Source organism: Erinaceus europaeus, chromosome 13, assembly GCF_950295315.1.
Source record: "Erinaceus europaeus chromosome 13, mEriEur2.1, whole genome shotgun sequence".
In the NCBI taxonomy this organism is placed as follows: Eukaryota; Metazoa; Chordata; class Mammalia; order Eulipotyphla; family Erinaceidae; genus Erinaceus; species Erinaceus europaeus.
Window position 1 is genome coordinate 92,230,112 of NC_080174.1, and position 15,562 is coordinate 92,245,673.

The 15,562-nt window shown below is 38.3% G+C and overlaps 1 protein-coding gene and 1 long non-coding RNA gene across 3 annotated transcripts; both read left to right on the forward strand.

Moving 5' to 3' along the window:
* The first annotated feature begins 5,505 nt into the window (after window positions 1–5,505).
* On the forward strand, window positions 5,506–8,563 carry LOC132542566 (uncharacterized). Its single transcript, XR_009553565.1, has 2 exons — window positions 5,506–5,619; window positions 8,342–8,563. It is a non-coding gene; the product is annotated as an uncharacterized LOC132542566 (long non-coding RNA).
* Window positions 8,564–8,740: 177 nt separating this feature from the next.
* LOC132532461 (zinc finger protein 844-like) lies at window positions 8,741–14,355 on the forward strand. Of its 2 annotated transcripts, none has more exons than XM_060170900.1 (4): window positions 8,741–10,141; window positions 10,311–10,368; window positions 12,270–13,845; window positions 14,013–14,355. In XM_060170900.1, exons 3-4 carry the CDS (start codon window positions 12,332–12,334, stop codon window positions 14,104–14,106), a joined length of 1,608 nt encoding a protein of 535 aa, XP_060026883.1. In that variant the 5' UTR covers window positions 8,741–10,141; window positions 10,311–10,368; window positions 12,270–12,331; the 3' UTR covers window positions 14,107–14,355. The 2 variants fall into 2 exon arrangements, with proteins under 2 accessions (XP_060026883.1, XP_060026884.1); XM_060170901.1 differs by having other exon boundaries at window positions 8,776–10,141; window positions 12,270–13,849; window positions 14,018–14,355.
* The last annotated feature ends 1,207 nt before the right edge of the window (window positions 14,356–15,562 follow it).

A 15,562-nucleotide genomic window follows, 5' to 3' on the forward strand; every position in this document is an offset into this window, starting at 1 on the left:
CAGTGAGGTTTGTCCCTTCCTCTGACAATTTGTCTCAGATCTCTTTAGAGCAACCTCAGGGAGTGCAGGACTGGACCTCTGTGCCACCGACTTCACAGTTTTAATTCCAGACATGGGTATTCAGCCCTTAACCACCGGCATTTACGGCCCGCTCCCCCCCTCACACGTTTGGATTATTATTAGGAAGGAGCAGCACAACCCTTAAAGGCCTACTCATCACCCCAGGTGTTGTTGATAATGATTATACAGGAGAAATTAAGCTCATGCTCTCCTCCCCATATGGGGTTGCTGCCATTACTAAACGTCAATGTGTGGCTCAGCTACTCCTCTTACCCTTTACATCCACAGACAACTCCAGCTGCAAGACAACGTGGGGAGACAAAGGCCTTGGCTCCTCTGATACATATTGGGTACAAACTGTCTCTAACAATAAACCCATGCTAAAACTTTGGCTAAATGGAAAAGAATTTGAAGGACTCATAGACACGGGCACTGATGTAACCATTATCAAAAAAGATTCCTGGTCTGATAAAATTTTTTATTTGGCAGATGTGATTCAACAAAATTATTTAGTGTAAAATTGTCATCTAAAAGAAATGTAACAGTAAATATTTATTTTGAACATTTCAGCTATAAGGTTTATCTTAGCCTTTTAAGTTATCTAACCAAATCAAAGTAAAAGATCAATTAAGTTGTGTACCCACCCTTGTTCATAGCTTCCCTAAGGGTGTGATAGCTTTGTGATAAGCAAAGATCCTAACAAAGTTTAACATTTTACTTAAAATTGTTTAAGTGATTTAAAAAAAAAATAGAGGGTTTACATCACAGTTCTTATGTGGTAATCTAAAAATTATTTTGCTAAGGTAAATAAATAAAGTAAAAGCCTAAGTATTTAAATTGACTAACTTCTTAAAAGTATCAACGTGACAATGCTTCATCTCCAAATTGGCATGCAAATTATCTATGTATTTAACTGAAAAAGTTCCGGTACATTTTGAAGGGCCCCCAAAATGACCTGTGAACTGTTTTGTGGATATTGGTCCATAATAAATTTGGCATTTGTCTGACACTGGAGATGATCAAATATATAGAGAGCTGTCTAGCTGTAGAGCTATATAGCTAACCTTTTATTACATTTTATTCAAAAAGTGTGCCCCTAGTTTCCCTGAGAAAGAACTCTAGATATTAAAACAAGAGAGACTAGGTAAAAAGTTGAGAGAGTTTTATGTCTGATTTAGACAAATGTTCTGGTTAAAACTTTTTACTTTGAAACTTGGTAAGAGATATTATTTTTTTATCTTACTCATGAGTTAGTTACCTTTGCTTTTACAGTAACTTACTCCTTCTGATAAAATTGTTACTGAGATAACTCCCCTATGTAGAAAAACTACAAAAATTATTATCAAATAATTGGCTTTTGAGAGTACAGATTCTACATGTCAAACTTTAGTTCTTTTAGAGAGCAAAAATTATCTGGCTTGTTTTTAAGACACTGTCAGAGGTTTATTCTTGATAAGTTAATACATGGTGTTTCTGGTCTGATAGATTTGTTTTGGCAAATCTTGATTTAACAAAATTATTATTTTGAACATTTAAGCTATGAGGTTTTATTTTAGCCTTTTAAGTTGCCATATTAGAGTTCTAAGGGACAAAATCCGGGAGTCGGGCTGTAGCGCAGCAGGTTAAGCGCAGGTGGCAAAAAGCACAAGGACCGGCATAAGGATCCCGGTTCGAACCCCGGCTCCCCACCTGTAGGGGAGTCGCTTCACAGGCGGTGAAGCAGGTCTGCAGGTGTCTATCTTTCTCTCCTCCTCTCTGTCTTCCCCTCCTCTCTCCATTTCTCTCTGTCCTATCCAACAACAACAATAACTACAACAATAAAACAACAAGGGCAACAAAAGGGAATAAATAAATAAAATAAATATTTTAAAAAAGGGACAAAATGTATTAAGAGTTTTATATCTAACATACTGGCATATTTTAATAAAGAGCCTTCTAAAATCATATGAAGAAACTCAAGCCAATTCTAACCATTAGATCATCAATTATAAATGCACATGAAGAACTAACTGCCCATATGGTAAGATTTAAAACTAAACATTTTTCTTTTTTATTTATGGGTGTTTGATGACTCCTAAACTCACTCATATACTAAAATTTTTCTCATTTATCTACAAGCCTCTTAAATTTTATTTTTTATTATTTTTTAAATATTTATTTAATTTATTTATTCCCTTTTGTTGCCCTTGTTGTTTTATTGTTGTAGTTATTCTTGTTGTTGTCGTTGTTGGATAGGACAGAGAGAAATGGAGAGAGGAGGGGAAGACAGAGGGGGAGAGAAAGACAGACACCTGCAGACCTGCTTCACCACCTGTGAAGCAACTCCCCTGCAGGTGGGGAGCCGGGGCTCGAACCGGGATCCTTATGCCTGTCCTTGTGCTTTGCGCCACCTGCGCTTATACCGCTGCGCTACAGCCCGACTCCCCAAGCCTCTTAAATTTTAACGCTTGACTTGCCATAGTGAGAGCACTTTACTGGCTCCTGCATTGTTTAATTAAGATGCTGCTATTCAGACTTTTAAGATTAATCCCCATTGATAAAAGCCAATGGTCTCTGGCAGATTTATGTAACTCACCTGCCCATGTTTAGTAAACAAAAACTTTTTTTTTTCTCTCAGTTGATACTTTTTCTAAATTTATGTGGGCTATAGCTCAAACAAGGAAAAGATCAAAAAAATTATGAGCCATATGCTCACCTGTTTTGCTTCAATAGATATATCCATTCCATATATTTTTGTTCCTTTTAAAACATAGAGTAATATTACAATATTCCCTATACTATAACCCATAAGCTCAATTAATAAAAAAAGAAGGGGAATGCACCCCCCCATATTCAGTTGGCTCAAGTGTCAATGAAGTCTTCTCTTTCTGCTGACCTACCACTGCTGACTTCAATTCCTCTTTATACAGAAGCCATTGGCTCTGACTTCATCCTTACATGTTTATTGACCTCTTCTTTTCTCTCAATATTCCTCATGTTCAAGGAACCTCACCTTGACTTCTAATGTTTATGCACCTCCTCTGTGTTTTGGTGCAACACCACCCTATATTTTCATGTCAATGCTTCTCTACCTAGTCCTTGCCTTCTAGTTTCGCTTGTTCCACAGCTGACCCTCTACGAAGAAGAAAAATTTCATCAGTTGGCACTGACGACCACCAGAGGACCAGACATGCTGTGTTTCTTCCCCTAGACATTACATCCACTGACTGTTTCCCTTAGACTTGAGATATGATCCCGCCTCTTCATACCAATGGATAAATTCCCCCTTCCTTACCTGGCTACCCTCAGTTGTAGGACCCTTACTTGTTTTACTTCTGCTCACAGTAGGTCCTATAATTCTTAACAACCTTTTTGCGACAACAGATCGATGCCATAAAGATGCAACCTATACAAGTTCACTATCATAGGCTGGGCATGGCAGAAAATGGAGTTGCTGCAGAGGATTTGCCCCCCTCTGTCAGGACGTCCACCATGTAGAGGGCTGGCTAGCCAATGACGGGTAAAGGGGAAACTAGTGCTATCCAATCAACCTAAGACAGGGCACCTGGTACTACTGGGCAAAAAATGATCAGGTGTTCCAATGATGGGTAAGACGGAAGGCTGATCCCCAACCTAAGACAGGCACAGTCCACCCTGCCACAAAATAAAGTCCGCCAAACATCAGAACATGCACCCTTATATATATGTGGGGAGCCACATGTGCCCTCAAGGTTGCTATTGGCATGACCACAGAGTCTTTGTTCACAGACTGGCCTTGCTTAAAAGTTAAGTTCCTGCTTCTTTACACCTTAGAGTCTTTGTTCACAGATAAGTTCCTGTCTCCCAATTCCACCTGCCCATGAATCACCCAGGACCTTCCAGATAACAGCTGATTACCATGACAACACACCACTTCAATCAACAAGGCTCCAGCTGCTAACTCCCCCCTTGCCCTGGCCTTAAAAACAGCATCTTTGGGGAGTCGGGCTATAGCGCAGCGGGTTAAGCGCAGGTGGTGCAAAGCACAAGGACCGGCATAAGGATCCCGGTTTGAGCCCCGGCTCCCCACCTGCAGGGCAGTCGCTTCACAGGTGGTGAAACAGGTCTGCAGGTGTCTTATCTTTCTCTCCTCTCTGTCTTCCCCTCCTCTCTCCATTTCTCTCTGTCCTATCCAGCAATGACAACAACAATAATAACTACAACAATAAAACAGCAAGGGCAACAAAAGGGAATAAATAAATATTAAAAAAAAAACAACAGCATCTTTGGTGCTAATAAACAGACTTGATCAGAATCTTGACTTGTCTCATTTCTCTTGCGTGTCTTGTTCCCTTCCCTCTCCTTTCCTTGTCCTCCCTCTCCTAGGTTAACCCACGTTGAAGGTCCCACGGGACAGGACAGGTGCTTTAATCTCTTTTTAGGCTGGTCTCTGAACTTTGCACCATGTGTGCTTAACATGCTGCACTAGTGCCCAACTGGCGTTTTACTCGATTTTTGTGGATGCTTTTGCTGAAGAAAAATTAAAGAAAGGACTGGAAAGAGATGTCAGTAGAATTTGTGGGCTTTGTCATGGTCTTAATAGGCAGGATAACTCACTACATGTTTCCAGAACCTCTTCTGTTTCCATTGAACATCTAGGGTATTGTACCTTTTATTCATTGCAGTATCTTCCATCTAGGGGACATACTGTCCAGGGAAGAGGCTGTGCTGCTAGATTTAAACAGAGTCTCAAGCTATTGCTGTGATTGACCTTCCATTTTCTGGCCTGAAAGACATTCAGGGAACGAGGAAGAGATGTCAGCTTCTTGGGTAAGTGACTTGCCCCACATCAGAGTCTGTTTCTTTTTCCTCTTGAATAAGGTGTCCTTTAATTGATACATATTTAATTTACTGTTTCTGTTTTGCCCATCACATTTCTGTATCTCTGTCTTTTTCTCTCTCTTTCTGCCAGTGTACTTCTCATCCCTGGATTATATCCCTGGTTTATGGTCACTGAATAGAAGCTAGAACCTGAGAGCTTCAGGCAGCAACTTTGTTATTCTTCCCCTCTCTTGTATTTCTCTTTTCATTTACTCTTTTTATCTTATTTAAAAATTTTAAGTCTCTTTTGAGTTTTTAAAAAATATTTTCCCTTTTGTTGCCCTTGTTTTAATTGTTACTGTTGTTGTCATTGTTAGATAAGACAGAGAGACATGGAGAGGGGAGGGGAAGACAAGGGGGAGAGAAAGACACCTGCGGACCTCCTTCACAGCCTGTGAAGCGACTCCTCTGCAGGTGGGGAGCCGGGGACTTAAACCGGGATCCTTTCACAGGTACTTGTACTTGATGCCACTTGTGCTTAACCTGCCCAACTCCCCATTATTTAATTATTATTTGTATAGTGGAAACACAAAACCGTAGGATAAGAGAGGTACAACTCCACACATTTTCCACTGCCGAACTCCGTATTATATCCCCTACCTGATAGCTCTCCTGTTCTTTATCCCTCTGGGACTATCGACCCAGTGTCATTTATGGGGTTCAGAAGGTGGAAGGCCTGGCATCTGTAATTGCTTCCCCACTGAACATGGGAGTTGACAGGTCAGTCCATACTCCCACCTGTCTCTATCTTCCCCTAGGTGGGCAGAGCTTTGGGGAAACAGGATTTGTTTATTTTACATTTAAATTTTTTTTTAACTTGATTTTTTAATATTTTTATTGTCTTTATTTATTTGGATAGAGACAGCTGGAAATCGAGAGGGAAGGATGGGATAGAAAGAGACACAGACACCTGCAGCACAGCTTCACCACTCGTGAAGCTTTCCCCCTACAGATGGGGACCTGGGACTCGAACCTGGATCCTTGAGCACTGTAGCATGTGCGCTCAACCAGGTGCACCATGACCCGGCACCTTTAAATTAATTTTAATGAAGGAGTGAGAGGAAGAGAGACTGACCAGAGTACTGCTCAACTCTGGCTTATAGTGATGCTGGGAATGAAAGCCTCAAGTATGGAAGTATTGTGCATGGTCACTATGCTCTCTGCCCAACCACTTACTCGTAAAACTCTTACTTTTCAATTAGTATTGTCACTGGGACTTTGTGTCAACATTCTTGAATGTCATGTTATATATAGATATAGATATAAACAGATATGAGAAATGGGGGTGGGGTAAAGCACATAGGATTGTGAGACTTCCCTCTACAGCTGTTGGAGAAATGGATCTTCAACCCATCTGGGATCTCTCAGGTGATCATTTGTGGTCTCTATTTTGTAGGACCCCTGAAAGACCTTGTGAAATAATTTTTGAATTCCGAGACATAATTTGTGTTGTAAGTGCAACTTTGTCATACCCAGATACTGAGTTTCAAGCCCTGACAACACTGATGGACATGTTAGGGAGGGGAAACTTCATGAGTGTTCCACTGGTGTCTTTCCTTTTTTCTCTCTAATCTTCTATCTAGAGAAAATAAATAAAATTGTTTCACCAGGAATAGTGGCATCATGCACAAATGAGGTCCATTAGAATACATACTTCCTTATATTCAGAGTCTTCATTTTCTCTCTTTTTTAAAGTAGATTTTTAAAATATTTGTTTATTTATTTAATATAGGATTGAGAGAGAGAAATGGATGGGGCAGGGGAAATAGGAAGAGAGAGAGATAGAGAGAAACCTGCAGCTCTGCTTCACATTTCATGAAGCTTTCCTCCAGTACGTGGGGCCAGGAGGTTTGAACTGGGTCTTTGCATACTAAAAAGTGAACACTTAACCAAGTGTGCCACCACTTGACCTCCTAGCCTCCTTTTTTCTCTATATGCAGCATTCTATGTGGGATGAACAATTTTTATGTTGATTAGTGGTGTAGGACTGTTGAAAATGTTTTAATTTTTCCAGATAAAATTAATGACATTAATGCAGTATTCCTACTGAGAAAGATGTCTGTCCTGGGATATCAGAGACCTAACACAATTCTGCTTAGTTTCCATGTGTGCTTTTCATAACCTTTGCCTAAGTTATGATAAAAATCAGGAAATCTACAAATGTTTAATAAAGCAGAATTACTCATTTTTTAAAAAAGATAAAATTTATTGTTATTGTAAACTTGTATGTGATAGGGATTGTGAGCGATTTTTTTTTAAATATTCCCTTTTGTTGCCCTTGGTTTTTTGTTGTATTTCTTTTTTTTTAATTTTTATTATTATATTTATTTTCCCCTTTGTTGCCCTTGTTTTTTAATTATTGCTGCTGTTATTGATGTTGTCATTACTGGATAGGACAGAGAGAAATGGAGAGAGGAGGGGATGACAGTAAGGGAGAAAAAGACAGCTGCAGACCTGCTTTACTGCCTGTTTAGTGAATCCTCTGCAGGTGGGGAGCCAGGGGCTCGAAACTGGATCCTTATTGCCAGTCCTTCTGCTTTGTGCCACCTGCGCTTAACTGCCGCGCTACCGCCTGACTCCTGTGAGCAATTTTTAATTGCCCTGTGACTAAACATCTTCTTGACTAAAGAGACTGTAAATTCTTTCTGCACATTTACTGTGTTTGTTTATGTTACTCTACGAATGTGTGAGAACATATGTTGCTGATTAGCCCTTTGATATATCGCATGTAAATATGTTTTTTTTTTACTGCATCTCTTTGTCTTGGTGATAAGTCTTGTCATTATACCAAATATTTTCAGTTTGTTGTAGTGTCAGTGGTTCACTTCTCCATTTATTTATTTATTTTTGATGTTGAGCCCAGGTCTCTGAAGACAGTTCCCAATCAAATACTATGTACTGTACTGAGGATGACTTCTATAGATTTTTTGGAGACTAGTCTAACATCCAAGTGCTTATGTATTTTGAGATGACCCATGGTGTCATGTGATGGTGTTGTTTCGTTTTTATATGCATGCGGTGACTGACTCATTTTCCACAACATCATTTTTATAGAGACTTCACCTATTGCAGCCTCATTTTCTTGCTTTAAACATGTTCTTAGGGATTTTGATGGAGACTGCATAGCATGTATATGCCATTTTTAAAATGGTCATTTAGTTTTTATAATCATTAATATTCCACCAGTAATCACCATTTTTGTTTGCCTTATGTCTTTATTTTACAGCAATTTATAGTTTTTGAAGATTATTTCTTGAAAAATTTTTGTTGCAAACGTATGGGAGTCAGGCAGTAGCACTGCAGGTTAAGTGCATGTAGTGCAAAACAGTTTTCTTTTGCCCTCTTATTTTTTTCTGCCAACATAGTTATTTCTTGAGCTCAGAGTCAGAACATGAATCCAATGCTCCAGAAAGCCATTTTTTCTTTCTATTTTATTTGATAGGATAGCAAGAAACAAGAAATGGAGAGTGGAACAGAGGTCAAGAAAGAGCCATGTGCAAGCCTGTTCACTGCTTATGCAGTGTCCCCCACTCAGGAGAGAAGCAAGCCTCAAACCTCCATTTCTGTCTGTACTATTCAACAATGACAAGATTGATAACAACAGCAACAATGAAAACAACAAGGGCAACAAAAGGGAAAATAAATAAATACAATAACAAAGTTCTTTTAAAAATTATATTTTCCTATTATAGAGGGAAATTGAGAGGGATGTAGATTACTGGATAACAGTTCTTTTCTCTGCCACCAGGGTTATTTCTTGAGCTCAGTTCCAGAAATTTTGCTCAAGAAATGTATTTTTTCTTTCCATTTTATTTGACAGGACAGAAAGAAATGGAGAGTTGAACATGGGTAGAGAGAGAGAGGCATTTCCAGGCCTGTGTCACTGCTCATGAAGTGTCCCTCTCAGGTGGGAAGCAGTTCTCAATCCTAGGTCCAGTGTCATGGTGATATGTAGACTTAATTAGGTGCAACAGTGCCCTGCACCTGATAATTCTTATTTATTTGTTTAACATTCTTGCATTTAAAAAAAATTTTTTTTTTGGACAGTGACACTACAGAGAGCCTTAATGTGGTATGATCACTCTAAATAGTATAATTTCCATACTTCCATAATGATGTTAATTTGATAAAGAGCCATGTGTGGCTAGAGATGTTTCATTTCTAACAGACTTATCATAATCATCATGTGTTCTTTTTATCCCATCTTTTTTTTTTTTTTTAATCACTATGGCTTCATTATAAATTCATTATACCTGTGGTCTGGGAGGTGGCACAATGATAAAGCTTTGGAGTCTTAAGCATGAGGTCCCGAGTTCAGTCCCCAGCAGCACATGTGCCAGAGTGATGTCCGGTTCTGTCTGTCTCCTCCTATCTTTCTAATAAATAACTAAAATATTTTTTTAAAAATGTATTACACCCAGTGGCCATTTTTTTTCTTATTTATATTTTTGTGTTTTATATAGGTGAAGAGAATTTAATAAGGAAATTGAAGTAGAGATATCTCTGTGTGTGTGGCAGTTGAAATTATTCATGTATGATAAATGAAACTAATGTTTATTTTATTTTAATGAGAGAACTGAAGGTACTAAGAAGACACACCAGACTTTGAGCTCTAAGTCCCCAGGGGCTGTAGGTTCAATTCCAGTGACTTTCTACTTCACTCTCCCTATCAAATTCTCTTTACCTATATAAACTTTACATTATAAATAAGGAAGACAATATCCAAAGCTGCTCAGCACTTGTGAAGAGGCCTCACACCCTGCATGTGAGAACTAGGATATTGAATCTAGGTCCTTTTATATGGCAGCATGAGCAACCTATGCGTGTACTCCCACATAGCCACTAAGGTTTTATCATTTACTAATTACAAAACTATAGAGGGGAAATAGTGTGAATAGGATTATCTCTCTGTATTCAGGGCTTTGTGAAAGAGAGTCCAATGTTCTAATCAATGTACCACCTTCTAGAGCATGATTAAGAGGTATTTGGTTTTCAAGTCACCAAAGACATGTTTGCAGATGAGACAATCATTCACAGGCTTCCTAAACTAGAGACTGAATGGCTAATCTGCTGTCACTCGCATTTTCTCACATGAACACATTGCATATATTTTAGGGCTCAGTGACCTATGAAGATGTAACTGTGATATTCACTCAAGAGGAGTGGGCACTATTAAATCCTTCGGAGAAGAAACTCTACAGAGATGTGATGTTTGAAAACTTGAGGAACTTTCTTTCACTAGGTAACTCTAATCGCCTTAATTTTTCAACTAGAGGACAAATCACTTTTTGTTCACCAGTGTAGAAACACAGATGCTATTCAGTGAGCAAGGTTTGATTGTGACTCATGATGAATCAAGAATTCAATCTATTTGTATAATTTCTAATACTTTTTATATTTTGTAATTTTAGAAAAGATACAAGAACATTCCACCAAAGGGCAGCATAACTTGCATGGCAGTAAACAAAGGTGAGAGTTACATTTACAATAAAGCGTGATGTGCCACCTAAGAAGCTACTGTGTTTTCAAAAGTGTTGTCTCTGTAATTTACTGAGATCAGGTGCCTGCGTGGTTTCCCTGTATAAGGAGACTCATGGATTCTTAATGGTGTGCTCTCTACTGACTTAGCAATTGCATACGGCCCCTTTCAATACAATTCATTCAGAAAATTAAATTTATAGTTACTGCCACAAATAGATCAATTTTTTAAATAAGCAAATTAAAAATACTTCATGACTAGGTTATAGAACATTTGGACAAGTGACTCCAGTGTGATGTATGTGATGTACATGACTGAAGTTCCCATCTGAGTCACTGAGGACCATAATGATGTTCTACATTATCTTTTTTCCACCTATAAATATAAACGCATAAAATAAATTATTTGTCTTTTTTCCACTTATAAAATAGTATACTGGTAGTCGGGCGTAGCTCAGCGGGTTAAGCGCAGGTGGCGCAAAGCACAACGATCGGCATAAGGATCCCTGTTCGAGCCCCCGGCTCCCCACCTGCAGGGAAGTTGCTTCACAGGTGGTGAAGCAGGTCCGCAGGTGTCTTTCTCTCCCCCTCTCTGTCGTCCCCTCCTCTCTCCATTTCTCTCTGTCCTATCCAACAACGATGACAGCAATAACAACAACAACGATAAAACAACAAGGGCAACAAAAGGGAAAGTAAATAAATAAATAAATGTAAAAAAAAATAGTATACTTAGAAGCAATAAGAATAACTTCAGTATATGAATATGTATATATATTTTTTAATATTTTACTTATTTTCTCTTTTGTTGTCCTTGTTGGTTTTCATTGTTGTTGTAGTTAATAATTGTTATTGATGTTGTCATTGTTAGAGAGGACAGAGAGAAATGGAGAGAGGAGGGGAAGACAGGGGGAGAGAAAGATACATACCTGCAGACCTACTTCACTACCTGTAAAGCAACTCCCCTGCAGTTTGGGAGCCAGAGGCTCTTACTGGGATCCTTGCAAATATCTATATTTTATGATACTTAGTGGTAGCCCTTCTTGAAAAGATCAGTATTTTCAGTGTAAGATTTCAACACAAAGCCAAAAGTTGTTACTAACAAATAGAAGTTCAATTAATGCATATAAAATACCTGTAATGATATCATTATATTTGGCATAATATCTTTATATGAAAGTATTTAAGTATTATGAGTTTTTATTTTTATTTATTTATTACTTATGTATTGGATAGAGACACCCAGAAATCAGTAGGAATGGGGAGGTAGAGAGGGGAGAGACAAAGACTCCTGCATTCCTACTTCATCACTTTCAAAGCTTTCCTTCTGCAGTTGGGGATGGGGGCTTGAAGCCTGTTCTTTGCTCATTGTAGCATGTGCGCTCAGCCAGGCACACCACTGCCCAGCCCTTTTTTACCATTTTTTTACCTTTACTTTTATCTTGAGATCTTTTTATTATTTTTCAATATCTGTAATTTTTTTCAGTACATGTCTTTTTAAATGTTTATTATCCCTTTTGTTGTCCTTGTTTTTTATTGTTGTAGTTATTATTGTTGTTGTTATTGATGTTGTTGGATAGGATAGAGAGAAATGGAGAGAGGAGGATAAGATAAAGAGGGGGAGAGAAAGATAGACACCTGTAGACCTGTTTCACCGCCTGTGAAGCGCCTCCCCTGCAGGTGGGGAATCGGGCCTCAAACCAGGATCCTTACGCTTTGTGCCACATGCACTTAACCCGCTGAGCTACCATACGACTCCCTCAGTATATGTTTTAGTCAAATCTATTTCTAATGTCTGATTTTGTGGCTTATTAAGTAAAATGTCTTGCATTTTGGTAATCAAAATCTGTGTTACTCATTAAAATGTCATTAATTAATTGTTCATTACTTTACAGTAATACAACAGTAAAATTTTCTGAGGACAAAGATAGTCAAATTGCTAGAATATCTCAAGAACATGAAGTATATAACAAATTATTCACTTATCCTATTCATCTTCAAAAACATGAAAGAATTCACAGTGGAGAGAAACCGTATGAATGTAAACAATGTAATAGAATGTTCAGGAGATCCAGTCATCTTTGGGAACATGAAAGAATTCACAGTGGAGAGAAACCCTATGAATGTAAACAATGTACTAAAACATTCAGTTGTTCCAGTAGTCTTCAGACACATCAAAGATTTCACAGTGGAGAAAAACCCTATGAATGTAAGCAATGTAGTAAAACATTCCGGCAATCTGGTGGTCTTCAAAAACATGAAAGAATTCACAATGGAGAGAAATCCTATGAGTGCAAACAGTGTAGTAAAACATTTCGTTCTTCCAGTAATTTTCAGACACATGAAAGAATTCACAGTGGAGACAAACCCTATGAATGTAAACTGTGTAGTAAAACATTCAGTTCTTCTAGTCATCGCCAGAGACATGAAAGAATTCACAGTGGAGAGAAACCCTATGAATGTAAACAATGTAGTAAAACATACAGTTTTCCTGGTGTTCTTCGGACACATGAAAGAATTCACAGTGGAGAGAGGCACTATGAATGTAAACTATGCAGTAAAACATTCATATCATCCGGTATTCTTCAGACACATGAAGGAATTCACAGTGGAGAGAAACCCTATGAATGTAAACAGTGTAGTAAAACATTCAGTTGTTGCAGTCATCTTCGGTCACATGAAAGAATTCACAGTGGAGAGAAACCCTATGAATGTAAACAGTGCAGTAAAACATTCAGTTGTTCCAGTACTCTTCGGACACATGAAAGAATTCACAGTGGAGAGAAACCCTATGAATGTAAACACTGTAGTAAAACATTCGGGCAATCCAGTCATCTTCGGAGACATGAAAGAATTCACAGAGGAGAGAAACCCTATGAATGTAAGCAATGTAGTAAAACATTCCGGCAATCTGGTGGTCTTCAGAGACATGAAAGAATTCACAATGGAGAGAAACCCTATGAGTGCAAACAGTGTAGTAAAACATTTCGTTCTTCCAGTAATTTTCGGAAACATGAAAGAATTCACAGTGGAGACAAACCCTATGAATGTAAACTGTGTAGTAAAACATTCAGTTCTTCTAGTCATTGTCAGAGACATGAAAGAATTCACAGTGGAGAGAAACCCTATGAAGGTAAACAATGTAGTAAAACATTCAGTTTCAGTCATCTTCGGACACATGAAAGAGCTCACAGTGGAGAGAAACCCTATGAATGTAAGCAGTGTAATAAAACATTCAGTTGTTCCAGAAGTCTTTGGACACATGGAAGAATTCACCGGGGAGAGAAACCCTATAAATGTAAACTATGTAGTAAAACATTCAGGTGTTCTGGTAATCTTCGGAGACATGAAAGAATTCACAGTGGAGAGAAACCTTATGAATGTAAACAGTGTAGTAAAACATTCAGTTGTTTCAGTTATCTTCAGATACACGAAAGAATTCACAGTGGAGAGAAACCCTATCAGTGTAAACTGTGTAGTAAAACATTCAGTCAATCCAGTAATCTTCGGAGACATGAAAGAATTCACAGTGGAGAGAAATCTTATGAATGTAAACTGTAGTAAAACATTCAGTTGTATCAGTCATCTTCAGACACATGACAGAATTCACAGTGGAGAGAAACCCTAACAATGTAAACTGTAGTAAAGCATTCAGTTCTTCTAGTGGTCTACGGACACATGAAGCAATTCACAGTGGAGACACCCTATGAATGTAAACAATGTAAAAAGTAAAGCATTCATGGTTTCTCAGTCTCTTCAGTTACATGAAAGAAATCAAAACTGCAGAGAAAGAAACCTCATGAATGTAACCAAGTAGTTTTAACATTTAAGCCAGTTTTCTTAAGAGATTTGAAAGATCTCACAGAGGATAGAAACCCAGTGAATGTAAACAGCAAAACATTGATTTAAGCCTGTCATCTTTGTCAACATGAAATAACACAATGGAGAGAAAGTTGATGAATATAAGCAGTGGTGAAAACATTGCATTATTCTGGTCCTCTTTGTAGACATGAAAGAATTCACAGTGAAGCAAAACCCTATGAATGTAATAAAGCCTTAGATGTTCCACTAAATTCAAATACATGAAAATATTCACAATGGAAATCAATCTTTTGAACATAAAGTGTACTAAGATTAGATGCAACCTGAGACATGCAGAGGCTTGGTTCAATATCATAGTTCTCTGGTGTGAGCCTCTGCACTCCATGTGTAGAGTTATGTTCTCTTTTATTGTCTCTCCATCTTGTGATAATATATAAGTATATATATCTAAATAATTGGGATCACAGTTCCATGCTACAAGTGAACGCATACTTCTGAATATTCTATAAATGTAATGAATATGATTCTTTGTCTTAAATTCTAATATATGAAACAATCCACTTGGTATTGAGAATTTACTTATGTCAACAATGCTTAGATGTATTCTAATCAATAATGGTTTTTGCACATATAAAATCACTGGAATTAAACAATTCTTGCCCTGGGAGTTGGGTGGTAGAGCAGCAGTTTAAGAGCACGTAGCATGTAAAGTGAAAGGACCAGCATAAGGATCCTGGTTCAAGCCCCTGGCTCCCCACCTAAAGGGGAGTCGCTTCACAAGCATTGAAGCAGGTCTGCAGGTGTCTATCTTTCCCCCTCTCTTGTCTTACCCTCCTCCATTTCTCTCTGTCCTGTCCAGCAACGACATCAACAGCAACAACTAGAACAATAAAAAAAAAAAGGGAATAAATAATATTATAAAGCCCAATTCTGGAGTCAGCCAGTAGCACAGCAGGTTAAGCACACGTGGCATCAAGCCAAGGAGTTGCATAAGGATCCTGGTAGAAGCCCTGAGTTCACCACCTGAAGGGGAGTTGCTTCACAGGTGCTGAAGATCTGCAGGTGTCTTATCACTCCCCCTTTCTGTCTTCTACTCTCCATTTCTCTGTCCTAACACTGAGAACATCAATAAGAGCAGTAATAGTATCTACAACAACAATCAAAAAAATTTTTAATTTTTTTTGTTTATTTAGTTGCCCTTGTTTTGTTGTTGTAGTTATTATTGATGTCATTGTTGTTGGATAGGAAAGAGAAATGGTGAGGAGGGGAAGACAGAGGGGGAAAGACACCTGCAGACCTGCTTCACCAGCTGTGAAGTGACTCCCCTGCAGGTGGGAAGCCGCGGGCTTGAACTGGGATCCTTCCG

What these genes read in the sequence shown, in the direction of transcription:
- LOC132532461 (XM_060170900.1), top strand. Translation starts at nt 12,332, where the DNA reads ATGAAGTATATAACAAATTATTCACTTATCCTATTCATCTTCAAAAAC. An exon ending in AGAAACCCTATCAGTGTAAA is followed by an intron (nt 13,846 to 14,012) that starts CTGTGTAGTAAA and finishes AACAATGTAAAC; the next exon opens with TGTAGTAAAGCATTCAGTTC.